This window comes from Aplidium turbinatum, chromosome 18 (genome assembly GCF_918807975.1).
Source record: "Aplidium turbinatum chromosome 18, kaAplTurb1.1, whole genome shotgun sequence".
Lineage (NCBI taxonomy): Eukaryota > Metazoa > Chordata > Ascidiacea > Aplousobranchia > Polyclinidae > Aplidium > Aplidium turbinatum.
In genome coordinates this window covers 19,799,853-19,827,272 of record NC_137489.1, presented here as the reverse complement: position 1 = coordinate 19,827,272, position 27,420 = coordinate 19,799,853, and the positions used below count along the sequence as shown (strand labels likewise).

At 38.0% G+C, this 27,420-nt stretch overlaps 2 protein-coding genes across 4 annotated transcripts in view; both read left to right on the top strand.

Annotated features, from left to right (window-relative positions):
• The window catches only part of LOC145787942 (uncharacterized), a 32,460-nt gene extending 30,129 nt beyond the window's left edge, over window positions 1-2,331 (top strand). For all 3 annotated transcript variants that reach the window (XM_082599779.1, XM_082599778.1, XM_082599780.1), the window contains 2 exons: window positions 948-1,131; window positions 1,309-2,331. In XM_082599779.1, the coding sequence (XP_082455905.1) occupies window positions 948-1,131; window positions 1,309-1,375 (251 nt within the window). In that variant the 3' untranslated portion in view covers window positions 1,376-2,331. The remainder of the gene's footprint in view (window positions 1-947; window positions 1,132-1,308) is intronic.
• Window positions 2,332-9,440: 7,109 nt separating this feature from the next.
• Window positions 9,441-18,119, top strand: LOC145787821 (uncharacterized). Its single transcript, XM_082599654.1, has 3 exons — window positions 9,441-9,686; window positions 11,273-11,411; window positions 17,097-18,119. The coding sequence occupies exons 1-3, from the start codon at window positions 9,488-9,490 to the stop codon at window positions 17,308-17,310; spliced, it is 552 nt and encodes a 183-aa protein (XP_082455780.1). The 5' UTR covers window positions 9,441-9,487; the 3' UTR covers window positions 17,311-18,119.
• Window positions 18,120-27,420: the final 9,301 nt, after the last annotated feature.

The following is a 27,420-nucleotide window of genomic DNA, read 5'->3' as shown; positions in this document are numbered from 1 at the left end:
TAAATACGTAGCAACGTAGGCCTACGTTGATTTGTGGGAATCAGACGTTGGAGTCGGTAAAAGTTTGTTAGAAACAAGAGCTGATAGAAACGACAGTTGATCGAACGATTGTCGGACAAAGGAAAGTTGATCGAAACTACAATATAAGGTTGATCAAAACAATAGTTGATCTAAGAACAAGCATCAAAGCAGCAATTGATTAAACAACAGACATTCAAATGGTAGCCGGTTACACGACAATTGTTTCAAGGTGGTTGAAAGTTTATATCAAGCGGACGGAAAGGCAAGGAAGCAAATTTTCGTGTTCATCTTCATTCTTATCAATCATACCTTTAAAGTGTATTGTCAAAGACGCAGCCGCATGCTCTTGAGCAGAATCGAACCGTGGTTGAACGCTCTTTTGAGCTATGAGCCTGTCGCTCAGCTATGCAGGCGACCAACGTACAACGAGTGACAATTGATAAAAGCAACACGTGGTCGAATGAAGTTGATTTAAAAAACATTTGTCAAACTGCAGTTAGTCAAAGAACAATTTAAGGAATGACAAACTCACGAGAAGGATTAACGTTTAGAGAGTTGAAGAGTTGAAAATTGGTTTTCGCAAATGAACATACCAGTTTGACAGCAAAAAAGAAATAGATCAAAAATTAGTCAAATTAAAGCTAAGATATTTAGAATAATTGAAGATAATAGAAAATATTTAAAACCGTGGTCAACGTATGCTTAAAATTTTAACGACCACATGACAGGCTGAGAATGAACTGGCTACTGAATCGGATACTTCTCCGTGATGGCTTGTTATGCGTTCCTCTGTATTTCCTGATGGTTGTTTGCGGTCCATTAACCGATGAGCGCATAGCAATTTGTAACAAAGTTGCCATGGAAAGTGGAAACATGATGTGCATAATGAATAATATAAAACAATGCAATCAACCTCATCATTTCAGACCCAGTCATGGTGGCTGCCATCGCTGTTGGAGCAATCGCGTGCGTTCTGCTCATTGTTACGGTGATTCTCATCACAATGATGTGCCTGGGGAGGTGCGGAGGAAGACAGAAAAATAACAAGTTTTCTCTCCAATACAGCGATGAGAGTGGGACTTCAAGTCGGTCAAGCTTTGGAAAGTACAGGTAGGTCCCAGTCACTCGCGTGTTCATGCGTTTGTCACTGAGAAGTCAGTCATGCAGAACTGACGAAACGTCGGAGATGAAAACAAAGACAACGGTTGAAGTTGTGATGATGTATGTTGACATGATGGACGAAACGTTAGCACAAATAAGCCATTAAACAAAATATATTTTATCCAGGACTTCGGAAGTAGATGAAGAATCAAATGTGGGAGCGATGGCATTTCATGATATCAGACCTAAATGATCTTCACTTTTTGTTGTTCCAACGTCAAGTAGCGTTGAATTAACTTAGATTTAGATGTAATTGCTATGTATAATTTGTAATTCTCGTATACCTGTCTACTGTAAAAACCAAATGCAAATAACTTCCACGACACATGTACACCTGGCAAAGATTGCGTTGATTCCACCTTCCCGTTGTTTCTCTTTTGTTCTTGCACCTTGTGTCGATTGAAAAGAAAATTTTCCTACCAAATATGGTTTGGTCACTTCTGTGAAAATGCTTCAAAAGTTAAAACAATAACAGTGATTTTAGGAAACTAACCATCAATATTCCAGCAAATACCACAAATTCCAACATATCGGCCATCAACATTTTTAATTAATTGCAAAATTTTGGTGATTGTTTGCTTTCTGTTTAGATAAGTCGTAATTTCTTTCAATGCCGTTTCTCAACCAAATTGTTGATTGAAACCCGAAAGAAAGCAACGTCATCCATGGTTGTCTTCCCATTAAGTTTAAAATCTTCAGCCATATTTGCTTAGAAACGATTAAAAACAATCTCATCCGCAAGCTATGCAGGCTATATCAAATGTCACTGTTAGAAATAATTGTGACGCTTGTGCTTCATACTCGCATTTCGTCTGCATCAACTTAAAACAACGTTAATTTGCTAGCTGAGTTACCCCAGTGAGCAATGCAGAATATAATTTGTCACATTTTTATCAGTTTCGGCAGAACTCAAACTTTTTGTGCATTTCCGTCCGCAGGTTGTAATTTGCCATTTTCTTATTGGTCCATCCTCTAATTTTTTATATCCAACGGGAATCCTTTTGTCAGGCCGAGTTGCAGACTTGATTCACGCGTTCAAGTATAATTCATTACATTGGTCAGCGGTCACTATTAAAGCATGGGTAGGTTTCACGCATGAAGCCTCAAAAAAAAAACGTGATTATTATAAAAAATATCCTTCTAGTTTAACGTATGTATAAAGTATGAACCGTTATGATGTTTTGTTTGTTTGTGTAACTGGGAAGTTGGTCAAATCGGTTACTGTGTTCCAACCTTTAAAGGTAAAGAATTAGTCAGACTCTATTTTAAAGGTTATAAAAAATAAACGTTTGTTTGTAATCTTAAACGAGGAAGTAACATTTCGTTTATATTTTTATGCAATAAACTCATGAATAATGGATAAATGAAACGCGCAGGCCTGTTGTAGGCCTACAAATCGCTATTACATCGTGTTCAACCTTTACATTTTTTCAACGTGATCCAAATCACTGGTGACTAAAGTCCAGCAGTTAGAAACGGGCGTATGAGATTCAACGAAATTAGCCGTTTGTTTATTATCTCGGAAGCATCTGCGTGAACCAAACAGAACACAACGGAAGTCTGTTCGTGATGTGCCCTGCCAATAATAGACGACTACGGCTAGATTGACAGCGTTCGTAGGCCCATTACCACAGAACCAGCAAAACCACAAAAAGTTATTTTATTTCTTCATTGCGTGCATTGTTTTGGTCACCACCGGTTGTCGCTTCAAGAGGATCATTTCTGATCAAGATAATTTAAACCCATGCAATAAATGAACTTCTTCCTGATAATGTGTAAGGAAATCTGCCTTGGGATTTTATCAATGATGTAAAAAATAGTTTGTTTGTCCAGTGCTGGCAGTTTTTTACTTTTGGGCAACAAATTCAAGCTCCGATGAGCTTCGGGAAACCGCTTTGAAGAAGCAAAAGAGGAAAGCGAGAGTTAAAGATCAAGTTTCGTAGAAGATAGATATGAAACATAGTTTGCTTATAATGTATAGATAGGCATTTAATTAGGCCTACTTCAGAGAAAGTATTTTCACAAATGAAGCAGTTCAAGGCTACGATTTGATCATCTAAAAATTATAGATTAATAAATTACAGTATTTAACAAAGTTTTCGTAGTTGATTTAAAGGCAATACATTGTTTGGAAGATAGTGATCCTAGTTTGCAGTTGATCGTTTGATTTGCCGGTAGATTGTATGTGGTATGTTATTGCTTGTTCCATAAATAACAACACTACAGTATATAACAAACAAGCAGAATGTTCCAGCTTCTAACCAACATTTCCTGATTGGAAATGACTAGAAAGATTGAAAAATCACATTTTTTTTCAAACTTTGTTTTTGTGGTTGAAAGAAAGAAATACTTAAATTACAAGATTTCTGCGAAAATGCAATGAAATGTCATTGGAAATGTAGCTTTTGTGAGCAGAAATTTTGAGCATTCTATTTTAAGGGAGTTTACGAGCAAAATACAGTAGTTTTTCTAGTTTTGATTGTTTAAATTAGAAAAACCAAATTACAATCAAGCTAAGGAAAGTGCTGTGGGACTGCACAAATGACCACTTGCTTATGGTTTTTGAGGCAACAACCATCCGGCTGTCACAACGGCTCAGTCGTGGTTCGAACGCAGTTTGTCTGTTAGCTCGCAGAAAGCTGATTTCCGTGCCATACTCTACTCAGTTTCCTGTACCTACCCCAGTACCCCTCCCCCTTTCTGAAAGAAGAACCTCTGAAGATGAGTCAAGCATTATAGAGAGTCAGGAAGGTACATCAAGTTGTGAAAAGAATTTCATAAATGCATTAGAGCAAAATCACCCTATTTCTTCGAACAGGAAGTTATCAATCACTTGATTTGATAGTGAGGTTTTGGTCTTACAAATTTAAATGTAAACTTGTTGACATCTAGGTTCAAGCAATGGACCTTGCTGGATCTGTCTGTTGGAGTGAGTGAGCTGCATAAACACCATTTAGATTTTTTTGAGGTTTTTTGCCACAAAGAATGCACTTTGCATTTGTCATAATATAAATGGTTTTTTGCTTCTATTGGAATTTTCTGTATTCCAAATGATTGGCGTCTTTTCATAGTTAGCTCAAGCAGAAGTCTCAAACCTGTAGGTCTATTGCTTCACAATGGAAACTTATATCCCTCTTGCCCATTCAGTACATTTTAAAGAAAACTATGCAAATATCAAAATTGTTCTGATTGCTTTGAAGCATAACCAATTTAACTGGCAAGAAAAGAGGATTTCAAAATGTTGGCATTCTTGATAGGTCTCCAAGGTGGATTTATCAATTTTTGATCTTATCTATGCCCTTGGGATGGTGGAGATATTTCTCCACATTATAACATAAACGAATATTCCAAAATGAATCTTTAAATTGACCACAACAAAATATTGATTCCCATAAAACTGAGTTTCATCAACTAATTTGTTAAAACATTAGACAAGGATCCAGATGCATTCAAACACCTACAAATATTATTTCCTAAGATTTCTAGAGCAAAGATGAAATCTGTTTTCACAGGCATCCAGATAAGAAAGATCCAGGAGTGCAACTAATTTCTCAAAAAATTAACAAGAAAAGAGAGAGAAGCTTGAAATAACTATCGTTCTGTGGTTTATCAGTGTTTGACCAATCACGAAGTTGATAATTATGTGGAGCTGGTTGTTAAATTAGTGAAAAGTTACAACGAAACGAGCTGCAGAATGTCCCTCAAACTTCACATGCTTTATGCTCAGCTGGCTGAGTTTAGAGAAAATTTGAGAGGAGCATGTCGAACATTTCCACCAGGACCTATTGGATTTTCAACATTATTACCAGGGACAATATAATGAGCTTATGATGGGTGACTCTATATGAGGGCTAATCCGTGAAAGTGTCTTACAATATTATCAGAAACCTAAAAAAATTACACATTTTAGTTGATTTAATATTGCTTGCTAAGCGTACGGTAGCGCTGTTTTAAACTGTTTAAGTTGTCAACTCCATATAAATAAGTTGCAACTTTGTCCTAATATGTTTCTCCAAGAAGCATAAACTAGAATGCAAAACACCTATTTAACAGCGAACAAAAAAGATAGAACATTAAATTTTATACGTTAGATGTGATGCATTTTCGCACAAAATCTGAATTAAAAAAAAATCTTTTCGCAATAACAATAACATAGAAGAGATATTACTTAAAGCCGTGTTTATTGTTTCTGAACCCCTAGTTGAGGGCCAAACTTCGCTTAGGGGTCCACTCATATTTAGTTTGTGCAGGGGTTTTCGGCTTGTAATTCCACATGCATGCTGAAATTTTATACATAATTTTTTTTTCCATTTATGCAAAATTTTCTCGCTTTGCATGCTCAACCACATTTTACTGGCCTAACCAGCGATATTGAGTATAGTTTCAGAAGTGGATTAACCCTATTTCCTGTGACGTTTTTTGGCCAGTTGACCTGCGGACGGGGTGAGGGCATAGGCGTAGCCAGGAAGGCGAAAGGGGCCATGCCCTCCCCATCCAAATTTTCAAAGTTTGGGTTCCCAAGTTGAACCCTTTGTTAAATAATAAAATTTGTATAAATTTATATCGTTTTCCAAGACATCTGGCTATTAACACCTCCCAAGACTTGTTTTAGACACACAGAAAGACACCAATAAATTTTGCAAATCGTAAATCGCGCAAAGATTACGCAATTTACGCTTCTTTTAACTAATCTGTGGAAGCAATTTCAGAATCGCTTACTGTGTTGGGTTTTTGTGTAGTTTTTGTGTAGCTGAGTTTTTTGTGTTCTCTAATTTTAGCCGCAGTTTTTTCCCGTTCGTGTGTAACAGCTGCCTTTAATAAGTTAATAGTTATTTATCTGTTAATAAATTTCATACAAATATTACCCTGAAAGTGTTTCCAGAAAGCACTATAATTCATTATTTGAGTGTAATTTTGCAAAAAAATTTCGGGGGAGCATGCCCCCGGACCCCCCTAGAATAAGCGTGCCTTCGGCACGCTCTAACCTCCCATCAGCTTTATTGCTTCTCTTGCTTAACACACCAGGATACGCCACTGCACATCAGGTGGCGATGTCTTAAATCAAACACTTTGTCGTTCTCTTCAATACATCAAATATCTGCCCCCCAAACTTTTTTCTGGCTACGCCACTGGGTAGCGATTGGTTCGACACTAGCGCTTTGAACTCGTGTAACTCAAAAACTACGCAAGATAGATCAATCAAATTTTTACATGATGCAGATAACTAATCTGACAACACAGCATCGAAAATCATTTGCAATTTGTTCAACAGTACAACTTGAAAAAACAAATAATTTGATGGTTGGTCATATTTTTTTTATTTGACTTGAAAAATCGCTTTTTTACCTTTTAATTGTGTTTGACGGGAGCTTCAATGAAATCGTAATTGGCGTCCGACTTGCGTGGCTTGTTGTTTTGCCGGAGACGTTGTAAAAATCTTTTGCTTTGTCTCAACATTTGCAGAGAATGAGACAAAATCACCGCAAAAAACTGTTTCAAGTTCTTTTTGAGCCACATGTTATAGTCTACACTTTTCTAAACGTACTGTCATCTCTTGATATTAGAACAAAATCAAGCAATGAGCTTTAGTAAACATTTTATTTTGTGTCAATTGTGATTAGTTCAATTTTCTTTTCCCACTCATCCTGTCCAATTTGGTCATACATGATCAAGAAACACTTTGTATTTTGCAGCACATCCCAGGGAGGTAGCCTGTTCATTCGTTTTTAACATTGTTTCATCGAAGTAAAAAGTGTCTGATTTGCTGTCTGGCTGATGGTTGAATACAGAAAAGTAAGGTAGTCTAATGGTGTCACATGGTATTTGAACAACAACCCATCCAAAGTGACTTGCTTCAATAAGAACTCGTTTCAACTTAGGCCTTCATGCGCTCCAAAAACAAAAGCGTCTAAAACTCCTGACTGATAAACTATGTCACGATGCATTACAAAAGTGATATGTTTCCATACTTACCAACAATGATCAGTAGATCACTTTAAATGAAATAATTTTGCAAACAGTTTTGATAAAGTGTAGTGATAATAATCGTTTAATCTCTCTCGTTTGACATGTAGTAGCTTAGATTGTCCCTTGCTGTTGTTTGCTTCAGATAAGCTTTGCTTTCTCTTTGCTACTTGTCGGTTCGTTGTCATCAGTCGAATCCAGGGCTCCCCACGTGGAGGTTGACAACTTGAGCCTTAATCACATTTTTTAATCAAATCGTATTGGTAGGCTATAGCAGAGGTCGTTTGTACATTGCCAAATGGAACTGTCGTTCTGCGTGACAAACTCAAAGTCAATTTTGGTAGAGAGGTGTTTTTTTAACCATAGACAAATAAAACCTAACAATCACACGGCATTTAACTTAATAACATGAAAATAAACTAAAAATTACCAACGTTTTAGGCCATACTCATGTTAGCCCTTTTCAAGTAACCAACTGACTGATGTTCTTCATAAATTGAAATAGCAGAAACTGATCTACACACACAAATATCGAAAAAAAAAAACATGAGAATGAAACGGTAAGGCAGAGGAGAGACAAAATCGCATGACGCTTAATTGCCCAGGAAAAAACACAAATCAATGACATCATTGATTTGCTTTTGTTTTTCTTAGGCCATTAAGCGTCATGTGTTGGGCTCTGTGTGACCATTAAGGTGAGCAGGCCTTTCACCCGGTCGGCAAACTGGTGCCAGATTAAGCCGCGAATCATTTTTGCAACTCTATGAATCCAATGTTGCTGGAAAAGTTTATGCCAATTTTTAACTCAACTCCTTCAGTTGCTCTGTGAAAATGCTACAGCTCAGTCATGAATAATTTCACAGCAAACGAAATTCAGACAAAACTGGTTCAGAAGGTTTCTGAGCTTGACCAACTCGTCAGTGATCTACTTGTTCGTCTTGATGGAAAGTTCAAATCGTTTATAATAAAATATATTTAAGTTGTTTTTATGTTAGTTAATGTCGGATGTCCGTAGCGACCACCGGCATACCATGGCAAAATGCGGAAAGTACAAACGTCCTGAGGCCAAACCTTAATCAACCAAGATTGGTTTTTGTGGTGCACTGTGTAGGTTTTGCAGAAAGACAACGCTTAGTAACATTAAACCAACGTTGTAGTGATGTGAAATATACATAGCTTGCTGACAAACACTCACGCAATTTCGAGCAGACTTTTGCAAACCAGCACAGCTGCAGGATGTTATATTACCTCCTCCGGAAGACTTGCGCCCTACGCCCCAGTTGGCCAGGAGCAGCTCAACAACAGGTCGTAACGTCTTAGATGGGAACATTGTTGCATGAATGGGAACTGGGGTGATGTGAATCTATGTGAAACTGTGAAAGTAGAGTTTTGAATGTCGAGTACAACAAACGCACTTTTGTAATTGCAGCAGCACAGCCAGCTACGTTGGGAATGAAACTGAAGTTTGAGTCAAATGTTGAGTTAGATTGACAATATACCAAGCAGAGAAAGAATGGTCGAGGTGCTGAGAAAAAGTCACTTTGCAGCAATAACAAACCACGCAGACATGAGCGTTGGATTGCTGGAGCCTGACCGTCTTGTCTAATCCAGGCTAGTGCCTGGTAATTGAAGAAACGAAAATCAGACAAGCTAGTTTTGGCATCCAACATTTTAATTGAAACGCTATATTTATGGTCCAAATTAAAACATAGAAACTATGCGTAGTTCTGTTTATTTCCAGTTGAAATCAAATATTATAGCCTACGATTCTCTTACAAGTCACGATAATAGTTACAAATGTCAAATCCAACCTCGGTTGTGGTATATAATAACTAATAGCCTATTGTGAGAAGTTCACCAGACATTGCTCGCACGCATCCGTTGCTTCAATTTGTGAAGATTAATTACATCCCACTTACTTGTGCGTAGCTGCAGCTCGATATCGGATTGATGACGTGGATAGTGGCTGATCGAGTGATCGTGCACAAGCACAACCCATCCTAATCATCAACAGGTTCACTTGGTAGATGTGCAAATTAACACTTTGATTTGCAGAAATGGTTTATCCACAAATCACTGAAAGTTTTACTTGGTTTGTCGCCTTTACTTTTTGTTAAATTCCTACGCTCACAGTTTCATGTTTTGCAAGTTTGCCTCTGAAATTAAAGATACATTACAAAGAGTAAGAATAGGTTGACATGCGTTCCTACATCTATAGGTTAATGTAGAGTTACCTATCTAGTGTGTCTACTTAAGAATATTTTCACTAAATTAATCTTGTGCTGTACAGAACTTAATTTTAAGACAGTAAGTTATTTTTGTTTAATCCAAGACTTAAAACATGGACAAGTTGTGCGTGGCTACTTTCCTCCTCGTGACATCATTCCTTCCATTAGCTTGGAGCCTCCAGTGTCAGGCTGGACTGGATTTTCTCTCCGACTTACGAAACGACGCCAACATGACTACGGAGGAATGCACTGGCCCCAACCAGTCCTGTCTACGACTTGAAGCAACAGCTCTAGCCTTCGACTTTTTGAATGGTAACGGAATTTCATGATACAGTAACCTATGCGCTTTGAAACGAAGAAGTCACATTTTTTTATAAGCAAGCCGATGTTTGTCATTATCGTCATATAGGGGAGACTGGGGTAAAGTGTGCAATGGGGTAAGATGAGCAACCCCTGTTTTTGGAAAAACGAGTCGGCGGAATTTTTTTATTTTTATTCTGGATGTATCACTCATAATGCCACTTCATTCAATGTATTTGTTATGTCCACTGAGAATTGCATTTTACAATGGCACGCAATTATATCAGATTATATTGCTTATGTCGAAAATTCGAAATTTTTATTTTTTGCCAAAAACTGAATAACTTTATTGTTACATTATGTAAATCAAATCTGTTTTTTTGTATTGGTAAGCATAAAGTGTGAGGATATTCAATAAAACGTTCAGGTTGGTTAGTCTTGTAGTTTTTTAAATATTTGTAATTTTGTCACAAAAATCAGGATGGGGTAAAGTGTGCAATGCTAGTTGAAGTACTGTATGTTGGAGCAGTTGCTCAACTTACCCCAAAAGAAATAGCCTTAGCTTATTAAATGTTTGAACTGTTGAATTTGTGTCTTTTTAGGTTCGTATTGGATAAAAAATAGTGTTGTGTTGTAAAGCATAATGCCTCGCAATTATACAAACAAACTGACAGGGGAATGCTGCAACTTAATCGAATTGCTCAACTTACCCCAGGTCATTGCTCAATTTACCCCATACAATTTATGCCGGGGTAAGTTGAGCAACACGCGAATAAGTATCAATATAAAAAAATATAAAAATCGCAAGGTGATAAAACTCAATCTAAAATGTAGCTGATTCACTAGTGCTTTAAGTTCACCCTATTAAAATTTTCCAAAACAAATCGTTCTTTTGTAAAAGCGACTTAAGCAAAAAGGTGCTCATCTTACCCCACCCTCCCCTAGCCATAATAGCGCACATGGTTGGTAACAACCCCCCAGGTTAATGCAAATGTACGGTACGGTAGGCTATTGAAAACTTCACTTGCAGTGTTGAAAACTGCACCAAGAATGTAAATCTTATCTCTAGAAATTGTTGAAGTATTCGTTTCTTGATTGAAGTGCAATTTCATGGGCAACTTCTATAGACATACAACACGAAACTCGATTGTCTTTTTACACTTGAAAGATCAGTTTCTCACTTAAACTGAAGTTTTCATTTCATTAAAAAATTGCGGCACAAAGCTGCTAAATCCGCTTTCAGAAACTTGCTCTAGGCCTATTTCGGTAGGCCTACTACAAACCTAAGTTGTTTCTGACAGAACCCAAGGGTCGACTTCGCTGGGCGATCCACATCGGGAGCTTCCACTCTCGCATGTAGACAACGTCCACCAACCGGTGCGAGGACTAGTCAACCTCCCCCCGCACTGGTTGCCTACAACTATAGAAGCTGTACATTTTGTTTCACGATTAAACACATTTGTTCATAGTTTATGAAAAACCCATTTTGCAAATTATTGACGAAAACGACGTGTACTGATGTGATGCGATCAAATGAAAAGTGGACAGAGTGTCTAATCTCTCCGTGTAGAATTGCCATTGATGATTTATCTTCACAGTGACCATCGTGGTAAATCAGTGTCGCAATACGCCATCGTGCGGCGAAACTGAAGCGTGCACAAGCTTGCCGAGACAATTCCTTCTATTTGAAGGACGACGAATTGGCGTCGACCCGCAACAGCTGCAATTTCAAACCAGGTACACTTCCATATCTTGAATTGCTAGCAAGTTTTCATCACATAAGACTCATAGTTGCATCATCTTTAAAGTAATCTACTTGTTGGTGCACAGGTCAAGAAATGTAGCTATAATTCAGGGGTGTTCAAGCATTTTCTCACGCCGGCCAAATTTGATAAAGCGGAATTGCCCGCAATCCAACAGTTTGTGATAATCTTGTTTTGCGTAAAGAAAGATGCATATATTGTATTATTTAACCCTTATTAGCACAGGGATTTTAGGTAACTTAATCGGCACAGATGTTGACAAATTGTCAACATGGCATTTCCTTGTATTTTTCGATACAAATGCGCTGGTCTCGAAGTGAAGTTGTTATTTTAGATGATTTGATGTTGATAAAACCTTAACAGAACAACCATTAATGCTAATTGGGAGGTCTGCTTCCTACCCAGGACATATTTTACTCCGTTCTCCGTTTGATACTTTGAACTGTGCGATTGAAAGTGCTTGAAGTAGCAGCATCGATGAACCCCGACTTTTCGGCAAGTAGCCTAGTTTAGTTTCTCCGCCAATTTTCTTTTTTTGACATACGGTTGAGCAAAGCTAAGTTGTTTGAGAAAATCTGTTTTTTTGTTACTTTTCCCATTGCCTCTCATTATGAGAAATGCGTTGTTACTGGCAACATTTATCAAATTGTAATTTATAACTATTGGCCAACGATTTTTTTCCTCAAGCAATTGAAGTCTTCACAGTTTTCATCAAGAGTGTCAACTCCACCTTTATGCTAGTTATAATCCATGATAACTGTAAGTTTTCTGTGAGAGTCAGTGATGGAAACAGAAGAGTGTGAAGAAGACACCATGAGGACATTCCTATTCGTTTTTGTACATAGGACAATAGCAGAAACTTGTTCAAATAGTCATACAACCCTTCAGTACTTTCCACCTCTCTTCCCCTTGCTGATTTGAGCTGCGATGGAACTTCACGGCGATCAGCCATTAGTCTACTGTTCCTACCAATGTAAGATTTTAAAGCAAAAGATTACAAACCAGTCCATGAGATGTAAAATACCTGTCGTCGTATATATCCCGACCACTACCAAAGTAAACAGAATACAGGTTCATCATTATATCATCTGCAAGATTTCTGTGAGAAGCCGAGTGGCTTCTCTTCCGGAATAAAGAATGCCATTTAGAGCAAAACCTGTTGTGGCTTCACACAGTCAAAAGAACTTTAGACCATATTTCCTTGGTTTCCATGACGTGTAGCCTATGTTCTTCCAAGAATTTTGCTTCGATATCCGACCAGTTGTTCATCCACAGTCAATGCTTCCTTAGGAATGTAGGTAGACGTTGCGCAGGCTACCGTTGAATGCTTCCCAGACCTCTCGAATAGCAGCTGCATTGTAGCAGAAATTTAAATCGATTTAGTACCATAGCCACTGTATATAATAGCGTATTATCAAGAGGATCCCACAATCGACGTAAATCGGTGAAGTGTCCAAGTATCTCTGTCCAAGCCAGCACGTATCATAATTACAAGACCTGTCTCAACTTCTTCAATTGTGAAGTTTTTGTGTACATCTTACATTAGTGTCTTACAATTAGGCAACATCTTACATTCGTGTCTCACGTCCCTTGCTTTTCTGTTCATCTCACGTACTATCTGAAGTATAATTTCAGGCTGCTAAAATAATTTGAAGGCATCCACTTCAAGTTCAGGAGCAACATCAATCCGAGGTTGTTGCGTCAATACATTTCTTCTTCTGAGCCCGCCTGGAAAAGGATTTGCATAATAGGTTGCATTGCCAGCTGTTTATGATAGTTTATCTTTTTTTATCTGTTACTTTATCTTCCTTAGCTTTTATCTTCATCTTCTAAGGAACCATCATTAGATTCTTGATCTGCATCACTACCAGTCTCGTCATCGTCACTTTCTTCCTCAAAGACATCTATATCGAACAGTTCCTCCTCTTCCAAAGGCAGTTCATCAACATCTGGTTAGACTCACATTCACTACTACTTGTAGCCTCAGCACTAGAATCGCTATCAACATCATCAGAAGTTATTTGCAGTTCTTAGGGCCTCTTGAAATGAAAATCTTCTCTGTCTGTCCATCAGTAAATTTGCACCTTACTGTAATTAACCGAAACAACCGTTGAATTTCAAGTAGTTGGCATTTCATGCCAAGTATCCTGTAAAAGCTAATTAGAGCTAAGGCATACGTTTCCGACACAACTCTCCCGTGATTTTGGTAGACCTAATATGCGCCATTTTGTCGAAAATGACTTTTTTGCATTTTTCTACGTTTAAAGACTTCATGCATCTCCTGACAAAAATTTGTGCCCTAATGTAGTATGGTTTTCGAGATAATTGGTGGGTAAAACCTAACATATTCTAATCTGTGCAAGAATAATTTTCTGAAACCTAACATATTCATCTACTCCAATCACGTAACAGGATATCGTCACGTGACAGCCATAATTTCAGAAGCAATTGCAGCAGGCTATTTCACAACATCTTACATCTCTTGAGTTGCATGAAGCGGATTTAAAAGCGTTTGATAAAGTAGATTGGGCGAAAATGTTGTCAAGCACTAAGTAAGCTTAATTATGTAGGCTAGCCTAAAAATGTCCATCCGAACACACTAGCTTTTCTTTTCATTAAATGCCGTATCATTTACGTCTCGCCGATCAGTTTGATTTTTCGTAGCCTACTGGTATACTGATGGCTTAGTTGACTTTACGGTACGCTAAATAACTTAGCTTGCATATGATTATTAAAATTTTAAAGCAGAGGCCCGGGAGTACGCTACTCAGTGTGTTTGGTCATTTTTAATCAACCGTCCCAGATGTTGTGCAGCCAATGAGCCAATGTAGTAAGGTAGCCTTAAATCAGGGGTGACGAACCTTTTTGCGGTCGCGGGCCACTTTGTCAATTACACATGAGTTATCGGGCCACACAACTTAGCGCTTGTCAAAATTCTATGACGTCATAGATTGGAATCGACCAAAAATACAAGGTGAAGTTGGTGAATAGTGTTAACAACTTTGCCTTATAGCTTTCCTATTTTCTAACTTTAAACCTTGAAAGTTAGTGTTTAGGGCAAGAAAATAGAAAAGGAAAGGTGTACCAGTGAATGCATAAAACAGCTTTGAGATGTCTTTTGTCTTTAATGCATGAGCAATTGTAAAATCGATTGTAAAATCGCTCACAAAACTCTTTGACGGGCCGCATGCGGCCCGCAGGTTCGTCACCTCTGCCTTAAATGAAGGCATGGTTATTAAGTAGGCTACCAGCAACTAATTTTGAGTCAGCGATAGCCTTTAACCTAGCAGGCTTTTGTGATATCAGCAAAGTCATCTAGAGATTACAGTGATGAAATGATACACAGTTCTGAGAGAAATCCAGAGGCTTACCGGTACTTTAGGTTTGATTTAGGCTTACAAAGCCAACATAGTGTGGTCAAAGTCAACATTTAGCTTAATGAGGCTTTATCATACAAAAACATAGCATTAAATAAGCCAATAAGGCGGTTAAAGTCAACATCGAGAGTATATATTAGGTTTTATCATACAAACCTAATACTTTTTTTATAACTAGTTATCTGGCAAAACCAAATATAAGTCATATTTTAATAAACAAACAAAAACCTGGCTCAAATTTCATTCTTAAAAATTTTTTTTGGTTGTCCGCTCCAGCCTTCCAAAAGTCAACTTCAAGTGTTTTACCTTGTTAATTTTACAGCTATAAACACAAAAAGTCGTTTATCTCGAAAACTTGAAAATGGCGGATATTAGGTTATGACAAATCACGGGAGAACTGCTTAGACAGTATTTTTCTTCTGAGTTATATCAACTGGCAGTCCAACTCCTCCTAGTGACTAGGATCTAGGTGACTAGGATGACTAGGTGAGTAGGACCTAGTCAGACAGCGATTCACTAAATACACATGCAACTTTCCTGTAAGTTACCGGTAATCACTTTGTGATAATACCCAGCTACTGCATAGTGGCTTTAAATTCCAAACTCCTATTGTTTCTGATGACATTTTGTCAACAGATGTGCCGATTAAGTTAAAACGCAAATAACTCATCGTGGAAACAATTTAACGTTTTGAAATCGCTACAGCAGTAAGCTACTCAAAAGTTCTCCTTCGTCACTCGATGTTGCTGAGCTAGTGCATAAGGGGCGAGAGCAATCCACAGACGGAGCAATCTCACACAAAAAAGTCTATGTTGACAAAATGTCAACGCATGTGCTGATCAGGGTTAATGTCAGTTTCATACAATAAAGTAATATGAAGATTTCAGTATTTTATTGTATATATTTCAAAGCGTATGATAACTTAGACTGTATATTACATAAGTTGTCTGTTTTTTTGTTTTGTTTTTTTAAATTAGAAAATCACACATCCAGAAACTTGTAAAGCACAGCTGTCAATGTGAAAGATGAAACTGATGTCTTGATTTCTATGCCCAGATCAAGCCTGGTTCGAGGTTAATGGTAGACCAGGGTAAAATTCACTTTAATCGGCAGCAGTGGCCGAGTGGTTAGCGCGTTGGGCTCGCAGTCGAGAGCCTGCATGTTCGACTCCAGCCACCCGCACTTGCTGTTGTTTCTCTGGGCAAGAAACTTTACGATAATTGCCTCTACCTAGTGATCGATTTTGAGTAATGGGTAGTACCAAATTTAAGTCACAAGTAGAGTAGACAACCGGAAACAGTCATTGCCGTCGGCTGCAGCGTGGGTCAGGTGTACGTCGGAAGGCGTACACCGATGCATAGCGCTCAAGTCCGCTTTCCCGCAATGCAGGATAAAGATAAACAAACAAACAAACAAACAAACAAACCGAACTAGCTCAACATTTTTTGCAAATTTTTGCGTTTCTGGAAATTTGTTTTAATTCAGCTACTGGTAAAAAGACAAGAGAGAAAAATGTTGTCGGCTACGCAGAGAAGCTTAATTGGCTGCAGGTGAGCTGGAGCCTCATCAGAATTCAAGCAGAAAGAAGTGAATAGTAATAAGCCCTTATACTTGCGGATAAATCTCGAATGTAGTCGTTGGATCCACCAGGAAGAAAACGAATTAATTATTTTATTCAACAATTATTCTAACTTTTCTGGCCTGGGTTTTTGTTTGTGAGAAAATAGGTCTTTATTAATTTTTAAAAAGATGCAAGTTGAATTTGTATGATTTCTGTGTGTATGATGGCTAATAATCACACATTGTGCTACAACAGGCACAGGCTACACAAAAACGTCTCACGGACCGAACTTTGGACACCCCTGCATAAGTCGATAAAAACAATTTTGACAGTGTGCGAGCACTCATAGCTCACATTCTTACAAAGAAATTTATTTTCATAAGAGTCAGTTTAATCATAAATAGCTAAAAATCGATTTCGATCAGCTAGCAGCTTGCCTAGATCATCTTCAGTTAAGCTTATTCAAATAAAAACTATTATTAAAATAGAAATATTGATTCTATTTGAATAAGCTTAACTGAAGATAATCTAGCTGCTAGCTGATCGAAATCGATTTTTAGCTACTTATGATGGAACTGACTCTGTGAAAATAAATTCGTTTGCATTATAAGACATGTAACCGAGTCCTTCACATCAAGCATTGTTGTGGGTTTGAAACCTGTCAGAAGATATTTCATTTTATTGATTGAGCTCACATTCTTAATTCAGTTCTCTCTTTCAGGACATGTGAGGTGGCTTGTTGTTATGGCAACAACTGCAACAATGCCACCATTGCTGTCATCCGTGAAACCGCCACATCCGAGAGCGTGCAGGAAGGAATGCAGATGGGTGATATGAAGACCACAGAACCAACTGGAGGAGCCGGACATCTGACAATCAACAAAACATTTTCCTTGTTTGTGATTACTTTATTGGTCGCCATGGTGATTTTTTGATAGTTACATTCTGAAGCGCAATATCATAGCGATTTAAGTTATTTAAGGTCGTGAAAGCGCCTACGCTTGTTGTGTTTGCCATGATTATTACCACGGAATGAATAGCCTACTTTTAAACAGATTGGCAGATTATTTCACTTCAAATAAATCTTCACGAAAAATGTGCTTTGAACTTTAGACTCGTGATGTTTTCAATTCTTTCTTCTCGTTCCTCGTTCCACCTTGCAGCACTGGAAGCAATTTTTATAAAAACTCTCAATCCAGTCTTACGCGACCCATGGCCACCTCAAGATATGGCCTGATTTGTCACATTTTGCAGAAATTTTCAGGTTTTTCTAACTTTGGGCGAATGTTTAAATAAATTTTTCTAAAAATTAGATTTTTACGCTTTCTTTATTCTTTTCCCCAGATGACACAATAGGTTTTAACATCCTTACATGTTAAAAAACAAAGAAAATTTGATTTCGAAGATTTTAGTCAGACTGTTAATTTTCAATAACAGTCTGATTTTGCGTTTTTCAACTTACTTTTTCTCATTTGCTACTGCTTCCCCAAGGCAACAAAAAAGTTTTATGTCATTAGGAAACAGCAAAAAGTAAAAGCATCTCAGAAAATGTCAGTCAAGCACTAGCAGTAGTGTAATCAAAATCTGCAAAATGTGACAAATCAGGCCGCATCTCCAGGTGGCCATGCGCGACCAAAGGGAATTTGTTTATGCCTTGAAGCTCCTTCGTTACTTTTGAACTATTATGATCAGCCAAATATACATTTCGTTTTTCTTTTACTTCAAATAAAGCTTTACTAGGGAGTTTGCTTTTTTGAACCATAGACAAGCAAAACAAAGTAAGTTTAAGCAGGTTTAACATAGGCTTATGTATTAGGCCTACACACAAAGCAAAATATATAACATAATAACTGAAACGTTTTCGACACGTACGCGTGTCCTCATCAGGAATTAAATCTGCAATACATGTCCTGCATGTACACATTGTACAGTAGGCTTATACATGAAATGAAAACTTGTAAGATAAATTTGACTTTGCACTATGAGTAAGGATATTCCTGACTGAAAAGCACAAACTGAACAAGTGATATAAGAATGATTACGAGTAAATTATACGGCGGAAAACAGATCACATGAGGTATAAACTATAGGCATGTGACAAACTATTAGAACACACACAAAAGGAACGATGAGCCACAGGCAAACAACTGCCGGTTGAGAGACGGATTGTTACAATTGATACTTAAGGCTTCCATGATCTTAATCTGAAAATCAGATCTGCCTCGAATTGTATTTTTAAATTGGTCAATCGAGACATTGTCAGTGCACGAAACCTAACAACCAAAATTGCAATTTAAGAGCACATCGCCTCTTGTGAAACGTGTAGGCTGACGATGTCTCGATTGACCAATTCAACATCATCTCTCGAGGCAACCGCTAAGGTTACTTTGTTGTGCTTGTTTACTTCAAATACAGTTTTAGGTTTATTTAGGTTTATTTTATTTTAGCCACATTTAGGTTTATTTTATTCTGACGACAGCTCCTGAAGAGAGTCAGACGAAAACTTGCAGGTTGAGTTACTACGAGCAACCTTCTACTTGCAATTTTCAAGTTTTGTTCCGCCAATCAACTATTCAAATCTCCATTATGCAAATTCATCTTTATTACTTGATTTGAATCGTTGAAGGATTTTATCTTTCTACGACTCTGGTTCATAAAGAAACAGGATAAAGATAAATTACGTAGCTCCAAAAGCACAAACCTTTAACCAAATGGTTTCAAGCCGGAAAGAATTATTTACCAGAGAGGAATTTTATGATTTTAGAGAAATTTTTATTTTACATTTTATAGCTAAGTTGCTTCCCCAATTCTTTTGGCCGTGGTCAGTTTATAGCCTACAAGCTCTGATCGACAGCACTGGAATTGGAATGCTCGAAACCACATCAATAAAAATCTATTTAGAACTTGGAAATTATTGCACCAGAATTATCATGGCCAGGTGAAACCGAAGTTTTATTGCAAGAAGGCAGCACCTACCGTAACAGAAAAGTAGCTTATTGGGCTATGTCTGCAAACAACAACACTTCTCTTGAATAAGAAATAATCAAACAATTAAGTCTGGATTCCTTTCACATCTGGTGGATGCACAAAATTGCACAGCTCAACTCAACGTTGAGAGTAGGGCTTGAAGTGGTCACTGTAGGCTTACTGCAGATTAACATGCTTAGGCTACAAGTTTTAGAAAATTCTAAATTTTTTCAAGTTGCACTGCTATGAATAAACAATAGGCTAAATTAAACTACGTAACCTTGTCTAACGAACATGTAAGCCTTGACCAGGGGCGCGGAAGTAGGGGTGCTCAAGGGGCTGCAGCCCTCCCTAGAGCTAATTCAGCCCCCCTGGAATTTTCAATAATTACTTCAGCCCCCCCTAGAAAATTATGACAATTTAAGGTACATAACATATTTTCAAAAAAATATTGGAACAATAATTGCTATTATGAATCGAGTTGCTGTTACTTGTGGTCGCGCTCATCATTCGCAATAATAAGTCGTCAATCACAGGGAGAGGTAGGCTACCTCGCAGCTCGCAGTAGAGGTAGGCTACTAGCCACCCTCCCTACTAACACGGCGGTCCATCGTTTATTGGACATGAAGCTTTGAACTGGTCCAACGTTATGCCTATTAAAGGAGTAGTTTTTTATCATCTTCACAGAAAACATTTTCACTTCAGAGCCTATATCTCGATTCACATTGAAATTTATGTATTTAATTATTACGGTATTAATTAATTTGGCTGTTTGAGTAAGCAGTTTTTACTTTAAGTGCCGTACCGCATTGCATCAGTTTGTTAGTTTTTTTAGACACAAACAACATTTAATTCCCTTAATCCCCAACTATGCTTGCTCAATATCGCCGAGATGAACGAAATGTGGTTGAAAGAGCTAAAATATTTTACAAACATGGAAAAGAAATTATGTAAAATTACAAGCCGAAAAACGCGGCAAAGCTAAACACGAGTGGGCCTCTATAGTTACAGATGTAAGCCCCCAGTTAGAGGTTTGGAAAGCAGTAGGCTAGGCCTAAATAGCCTACGACCTTGCATAATTTAATTAGCTATTGATTATCGAGCTTTTGCAGTATTTTTTTTTTTTTCATCATCATTTTGTTCCTTCCTCGTCTGGAGGGTTGGATACAATGCGCCATTGTTCTCGACCATGAGCTGTGCGTACTGCACATTCATAAGTTAATTTTGTCCATTTTGTGATGTTTGTTGTCCAAATCATTCTTGGTCTGCCTTTACTTCTTTTACCGTTTATCTTCCCTTCTATGATCTTTGTAATGAATTTTGCCTTATTGTGTGTCCGAAATACTTCAATTTTCTTCTTTTGACTGTTTGTAAGAGCATTTTGCTTGAATTGAATTTGGAGAGTACTTCATCGTTAGTGATTTTTTGTTTCCATGAAATTTTTAACAGTTGCCTGTATGTCCAGAGCTCGAAGGCATCGATCCGTTTCTCCATTTTTTGTGATATTGTCCAAGTTTCAGAACTGTATAATAGGGTCGACCAGATATAGCATTTTAAGATCCTGAGACGAGTTGATAAATTTAAACGTTGATTGGTTAAAATATTTTTCATTTTTCCAAATGTAGTTCTTGCAATTTCTATCCGTCTAAGAATTTCATGGTCACACCTCCCATCTTCAGTTATTAAATGACCAAGATATGAAAAAGATTTTACTTTTTGTATAATTTTATTGTCAATTATAATTTGGAGTACTGTGGTGTCTGGTGATTTTGGGATTATCATTGATTTGGTCTTTTTAGCGTTAATTTTCATATTAAATTCTTTACCAATTGAGTTAACATTGTCCAATATTTCTTGAAGACCTTCTTGTGATTCAGCCAACAGAACAGTATCATCAACATAGCGTAAATTTGTTACATTCAAGCCACCAACTTTTACTCCTTTCATATCATCAATGGATCGAAAAATCATTTCTGTATATAAATTAAAAAGACATGGAGAAAGTACACATCCTTGGCGTACTCCACGCTTGATATCAATCCCTTTAGATAAATCTTTTTCCATGCGAATAAATGCTTTTTGATTCCAGTACAAATTAATAATAAAACGTAAGTCTTTGCCATTCATACCAATATTGGACAAACAATGAATCAGTTTCTCATGGTTAACTCTATCAAATGCTTTCTCATAATCAATAAAACATGCATATACATCTTTATTTACTGCATTGTAACTCTCACAAATTGTTCTGAAGTTAAGTATACCCTCTCGTGTTCCTTTACCAGTTATAAATCCACTTTGCGTCATGCTAACCTCATTCTCAATAGATTTTTGATTTCTTAATAAAATTATTCTCAACAAAATTTTCAGTACATGACTGATCAAATTTAATGTTCTAAAGTCACTGCAGTTCTTTGCTTTGGATTTCTTTGGTAGTCTGACAAAAACAGTTTCATTCATTTCTTTAGGTATAAATCCAGTCATATATATTTCATTACATAATTTGTGTATGCGTTTTAAACTTATGCCATTGAGTGCTTTTAGCATTTCTGGATAAATGTTATCCTTTCCTGCAGCTTTATTACATTTCAGATCTTGAATGGCTTTCTCAACTTCAGATATCAATATTTCTTCTCCTTCGTTTTTGGTAATTTCAGGCATACATGTTCTATCATCATCATATAATTCTGTTACATACTCTTCCCATCTACTCTTTATATCCTCTTCCTGAAATAACATTTTTCCTCCACTATCCATGATGCAGCTGTTTGCTTGTTCCACTTTCTTCAAACATGTTAGCTGTTTAACTTTATTGTGTAATTCAAGTGACTTATGAGATGCTTCTAGATGTTCTATTTCACTGCATTGATTTTCCCACCACCTTTGTTTAGCATCTTTGCATAATTGGGATATTTCCTTATTTAAAGCTTTATATTTCTTGTGATTAGGCTATTGAATTTGTTTTTCTTTCTCTGTTGCATTAAGTCAAGTATCTTCTCAGTAATCCAAGGCTGTTTAATGTTTTTCCTCTTTGATGGTAAAATATTGGCAGCTGCATCATTTAAGGTTTCTTTAATTTCATTCCAACTTCTATCTATAGTTTCTTGTGTAATTACTTGAGGAATTTCTGTTTGCTGTAATAATTCAAATTTATTGTTTACTGTAATAGGCTACTGAATTTCAGTTTATTTTTTAAACAGTCAAAAAACATTAGTCATGCAGACTAAAATGAGTGGGCCCAGGCCGGGAGGTAGGCTACGGGGGACAGTTAACACAGCCCTGAGTAGCCTATAGCTTAACATACACGCTGCAGGCAGTAGCGTTGACAGGAAGACTTAGGTTTTTTTTAGACCCAGGCTCGAGCTGATTTTAGGGGCCTGTAACTTTTCCAAGGGGCGGGGAACTTCTTTCTCGTCGTCGTCGTCGTGTGAGCGTCTAGGGCCGAGGGTCTATCCTTTTACCACTCCAGATTCACAATGTTCCCGGACTACACTGGAAGACTATTAGAGAGCAGCCAGTCTTTGGTTTCATCATCCATGACACGCAGACCTTCCACTCCGTTAGGTGGATTGAAGATGGAGCAGTCATTGATGATGTGGTCTGCGGTCTGTTCCTCGGCACCACATTCACAGGAGGAAGAAGAGGCCATTCCCCATTGGTGCATGGTTGAGCGGAAAAGCCCGACGCTCGTTCGAAGACGGTTGAGGCGCACCCATGCCTGTCTTGGTAGTGTTAGACCGATGGGGCATGTGTCGGCGTCGGGGATAAACGAATAGAGTCTGGTGGCGGTTGACTTCCATTCAGAATTCCATTTATGGTCCGCCCAAGCAGCCGCAGAGATGTCTTGTAGGCTACATCAGCTTCGTGGATAAGAAGTTGAGCGGCTGGCATGAATGGGTGTCTTGATTTCAGTCGACGGAGGTGCTCATTTGGGAGAGCAGAGATCTTGTGGTGGAGAAGGTGGTTAAGCTCCAGTGCCCGTCGACCGAGGGACAGAGTGGCTTTTTCGCGACGAAGCTCAGCGGGTTGGATGCCAGCGAGAATGGGGAGATTGTCCAATGGTGTTGGGCGCGATAACTCATTTTTCAGTTAAGCGATAACGATAATCGATAAACGAAAAATACCTAAAGCGATAACGATAAATGATAAATCAAAAAAAAGTTAAGCCATAACGATAAACGATGAAATTATCGCCGACAATGTCTGATAACAATAATTTTTTTTTTCTTGATTAGCGCTGCCCCATCCTATGCAGCACGAACTGTTTTCATCAACATGACGAAAAATCGAACATAATATAGGCTACTGTAAAAGGACAAAATTTTTTGTAAGTTATGCATGAATAGAATCACAACAGCGGTAGTGGGTATCGAATCTTCATCCTCTTGATCCAGAATCAAACCACTGAGGTAACCGCCGTGCTTATAATTACACATTCAGATGCCAGTTGGATGCTTTTATCAATTGAGTTGCACTGCCGCTGACGTGCAGTAGGCAAAATAATTAAATCAAATACTAAGTTACAAAAAATTCCAAAAAAACCCAAACGCTTGAAAATTTATCAGTAATCTTAAGCGTTATTGGTAGTAAAAATGTGCATAGCCTACTGTGAAATCCATCAAGCTTGTCAAATTAGTCGTGTTTGTTTTAGAACAATAACATAATTATCGTAATTTACTGATAATTTCAGATAATGTTTTTTGTTTTCTTTGTGAACACCATCATTAAAGCAATGGCAGAACGCTGAGTTGTTGAGATAAGAATTACAATATAGCCTAGGCACTGTATGACCAGTGGCGTACGCAGGGGGGGGGGGGGCATTGGGCCATGCCCCCCCCCCTTAAAATTTTTTTGTAGTTAACGACGTAGATTAAGGCATTTAATATGTTTTGCATTGCTCTGTCAAAGCAATTACTGTAACAATGTTGTTTTATAGACTAAGCCAATACGAAATACATGGGGGGGGGTTACAACTCCACTTTGGCACGCGTGTGACGTTACGATATTGAGAATGATGCTTTCAGTCTCTTTATGCTTGGGAATGATGCTTTCAGTCTAAAAAAAAACTTGCCTAATTTTAAACAAAACTGCATTAAAAGAGCGAGTTTTGCCAATACCAAACATTCAAACATCTCAGCCAGGAATTAACAACAAGAAAACATAGAGACTTAGCTTTATTTCCGAAAAATGCCAAAGAAAACATGATCTTATCCTTTTGCTATGCCACCTGACAGCGCCATTTTACAGGAATATTCATACCCACAATTTTGTTGAAAATGCTCTCAGAATGCACCAAATTCAAAGCAATTTTTCAAAATTTCATGGAGGAGGCCCCCCAGACCCCCCGCCGCTGGGTGTCGTCTTAAGCGAAAACGCTGTCGGGTTTCGCCCGCCGGTGATCAAAAACCCCCCTTTCAAAATTCCTGGCTACGCTACTCTCAATGGCCCCCCCTTGAGAAAATCCTGCGTACGCCACTGTGTAGGACTATTAGTGGGAATAAAAATATTTGATTGAGGTAGCCTATGTCGTTGTCACATAATTAAATGAGAAAGGTTATACTGTAGGCTATTTAGCATAATTTTACCACGCAACTTGATGCGCCTATTGTCATGCAAAAACTACTACAAGATGCCAAAAATGTGATGTCGGTCTGCATGTCAAATGCTTCAAGCAATATCATATTCCGCAATGACTTTGCAGGGTTTTAACGTTATTATTATTGTAGATTTATAAATGTTTATTCCCCTGGTGACAGCAGAACCGCTGCTGGCGTAACAATGCTTCGATGGCGTAGAGATAACGCAAAATGAGTCCCAATAATTTCTTTATTTGTGAGTTCGAATTGAATTATTATTATTATGTGTGAAACTTGTTTGTACGGCTGTATATAAAGCATTTTCAAAAAGAAGGCAAAAGCAAGCAGTTACGTAATCAAAAAAGGGCAAATTGCGACAACATGTTTACGAACTGAGGTTGAAATTCCGTTGCAGAGGTGAACTGAGGATACAACGTTTTGTTAAAAGCGATTGAAAGCGATGAATAGCCATTGAACAGAATTACTTGGGGAAAAGCTACGGGTGGTAGGTTATTTAAGTAAAAAATCATTTATCAAAATTATATTTGTGCACAACAAGTGAGTTTTCTTTAAGAAACGCAACTAAGTTATTTATCCTCACTGTTGGGTTCCTGGGTAGAAAACTATTTATCAAACTATATTTGTGCGCAACAAGTGAGTCTCCAAGAAACGCAAATGCTATGCGAGAACCACACCCTGTAGAAAGCCAAAAACAATGGAAATTCATTCGGGTCCCTACAACTTGTAAGTTGTTTCAGTGGTGGCGGTTACCTCAGTGGTTTGATTCTGGATCAAGAGGTTGAAGATTCGATACCCGCTGTTGCGATTCTATTCATGCATAACTTACAAAAAGTTTTGTCCCTTTACAGTAGCCTATATTATGTTCGATTTTTCGTCATGTTAATGAAAACAGTTCGTGCTGCATCACTGCATGGGATGGGGCAGCGCTAATCAAGAAAACAAAAATTATCGTTATCAGACATTATCGGCGATAATTTCATCGTTTATCGTTATCGCTTAACTTTTTTTGATTTATCTTTTATCGTTATCGCTTTAGACATTTTTCGTTTATCGGTTATCGTTATCGCTTAACTGAAAAATGAGTTATCGTGCCCATCACTGCTCACGATCAGCTTCCCGATTATGGAGGTGGAAAGCTGCTGCCACAGTTTTGGTTTCGCTGAGTTTCAGTCGCCAGTTCTGGAGATAGGCTGAGAGAGTTTTCATGTCCTGGCTCAAGGTGTCTTCTAGATTTTCCCACGACGTTGTGGAGTGGAGTATTGCCAGGTCATCCGCATAAGCATATTTTGCGGAGACTGTAGTTGGCAGGTCGTGGGTGTGGTTAAGATAACTTATTTCTTCTTTCTAAGAAACCACTTCATATTCTTTGGAAATGGTGCTTTTTTAGAATTGTTTTGATTTGGGGCTCGAAGACCTCATTGGTACCGGGCCAAAATGATCCCCTCAACGGGCCTGACTGGGGGTGTCATTGACTAAGGTAGGCTACCATAATCTCTAAGTGGAATAAGAAGCTAAGGCTATTGCTGCAAAACAAGCCCAGGGCTTTCAGTGTTCCAGTGACTGAATGAGTTGTAGGCCTAGGCCTACAGTAGCCTACCTATGTTACCTCCTTTCAGCAGGCCGTAGCCATAAGAAGGGCCGTAAGCATTTTTCGCTAAAGTAGTGTAGCCTGCTATTCATACATGACTATGAGAGAAATCAAGGGCCTGTCCTTAGTCGAAATAGCGCAACTCCGCAATTGACAGTGTGCCATGACGTGTCTTAAACAAAGTTACAGCCACATGCTCTTGTGCGCTGTCGAACTGGCATGTAACCTAATATATGTGCATGCACCAAACATCATATTTTATGTGTTTTATTGTTGGCCGGTTCGAAAAATAAATGCCTGCCTCAAAACGGTCCGTAGTGCGAAAAAGTTTGCTGATCATTGGGCTGAATGACGATCTGATTTGCAGTGATTCCAGTTTAATTTAAATTATTGCACCACAAAATAAAAATTTTGGTCTTCGGAGATTTGATTTTTTAATACCAGTCAAGTCAAGTCAAGTCAATTTATTTTGTTTTAACAGCGCCATATATTAACAAACAATCAGAGTAAAATGTAGTTGTCAAAACAATGCATTGTACAACTGTTGGTTAGATTATGGCGCAATCAGGATGGTAGCGAAAGACCATAAGCAGTCATCTAGTCAGCCACCACCCCATCACAGTAAATCTAACTACACATTCATACACAATAGTGTGCAGAGGCAGGCACACTACTTCATTGAATAAAAAGGTTCGCCACTGAGATTGAAAAACAACTGCTGTTGGTTTGAATCTGCATCCTCAAACTGAGTAAGCCGAGGATGAAGATTCAAACCAGCGACCAAGAATTAACCAACGACCAATAAGTGATTGTGTGCTATAATAGGCTACAGCACTTGCGAAAGTTTTCTTGAAATAACGGGGAAAAACGTGAATACCACCACCGAATTGCAA

Excerpts from the sequence above, each read along its gene's own strand:
- LOC145787821 (XM_082599654.1), top strand. The coding sequence starts at position 9,488 with ATGGACAAGTTGTGCGTGGCTACTTTCCTCCTCGTGACATCATTCCTT. Across the intron at positions 9,687-11,272 it reads AGCCTTCGACTTTTTGAATG|TGACCATCGTGGTAAATCAG; the intron begins GTAACGGAATTT and ends TTATCTTCACAG. Across the intron at positions 11,412-17,096 it reads CAGCTGCAATTTCAAACCAG|GACATGTGAGGTGGCTTGTT; the intron begins GTACACTTCCAT and ends TCTCTCTTTCAG.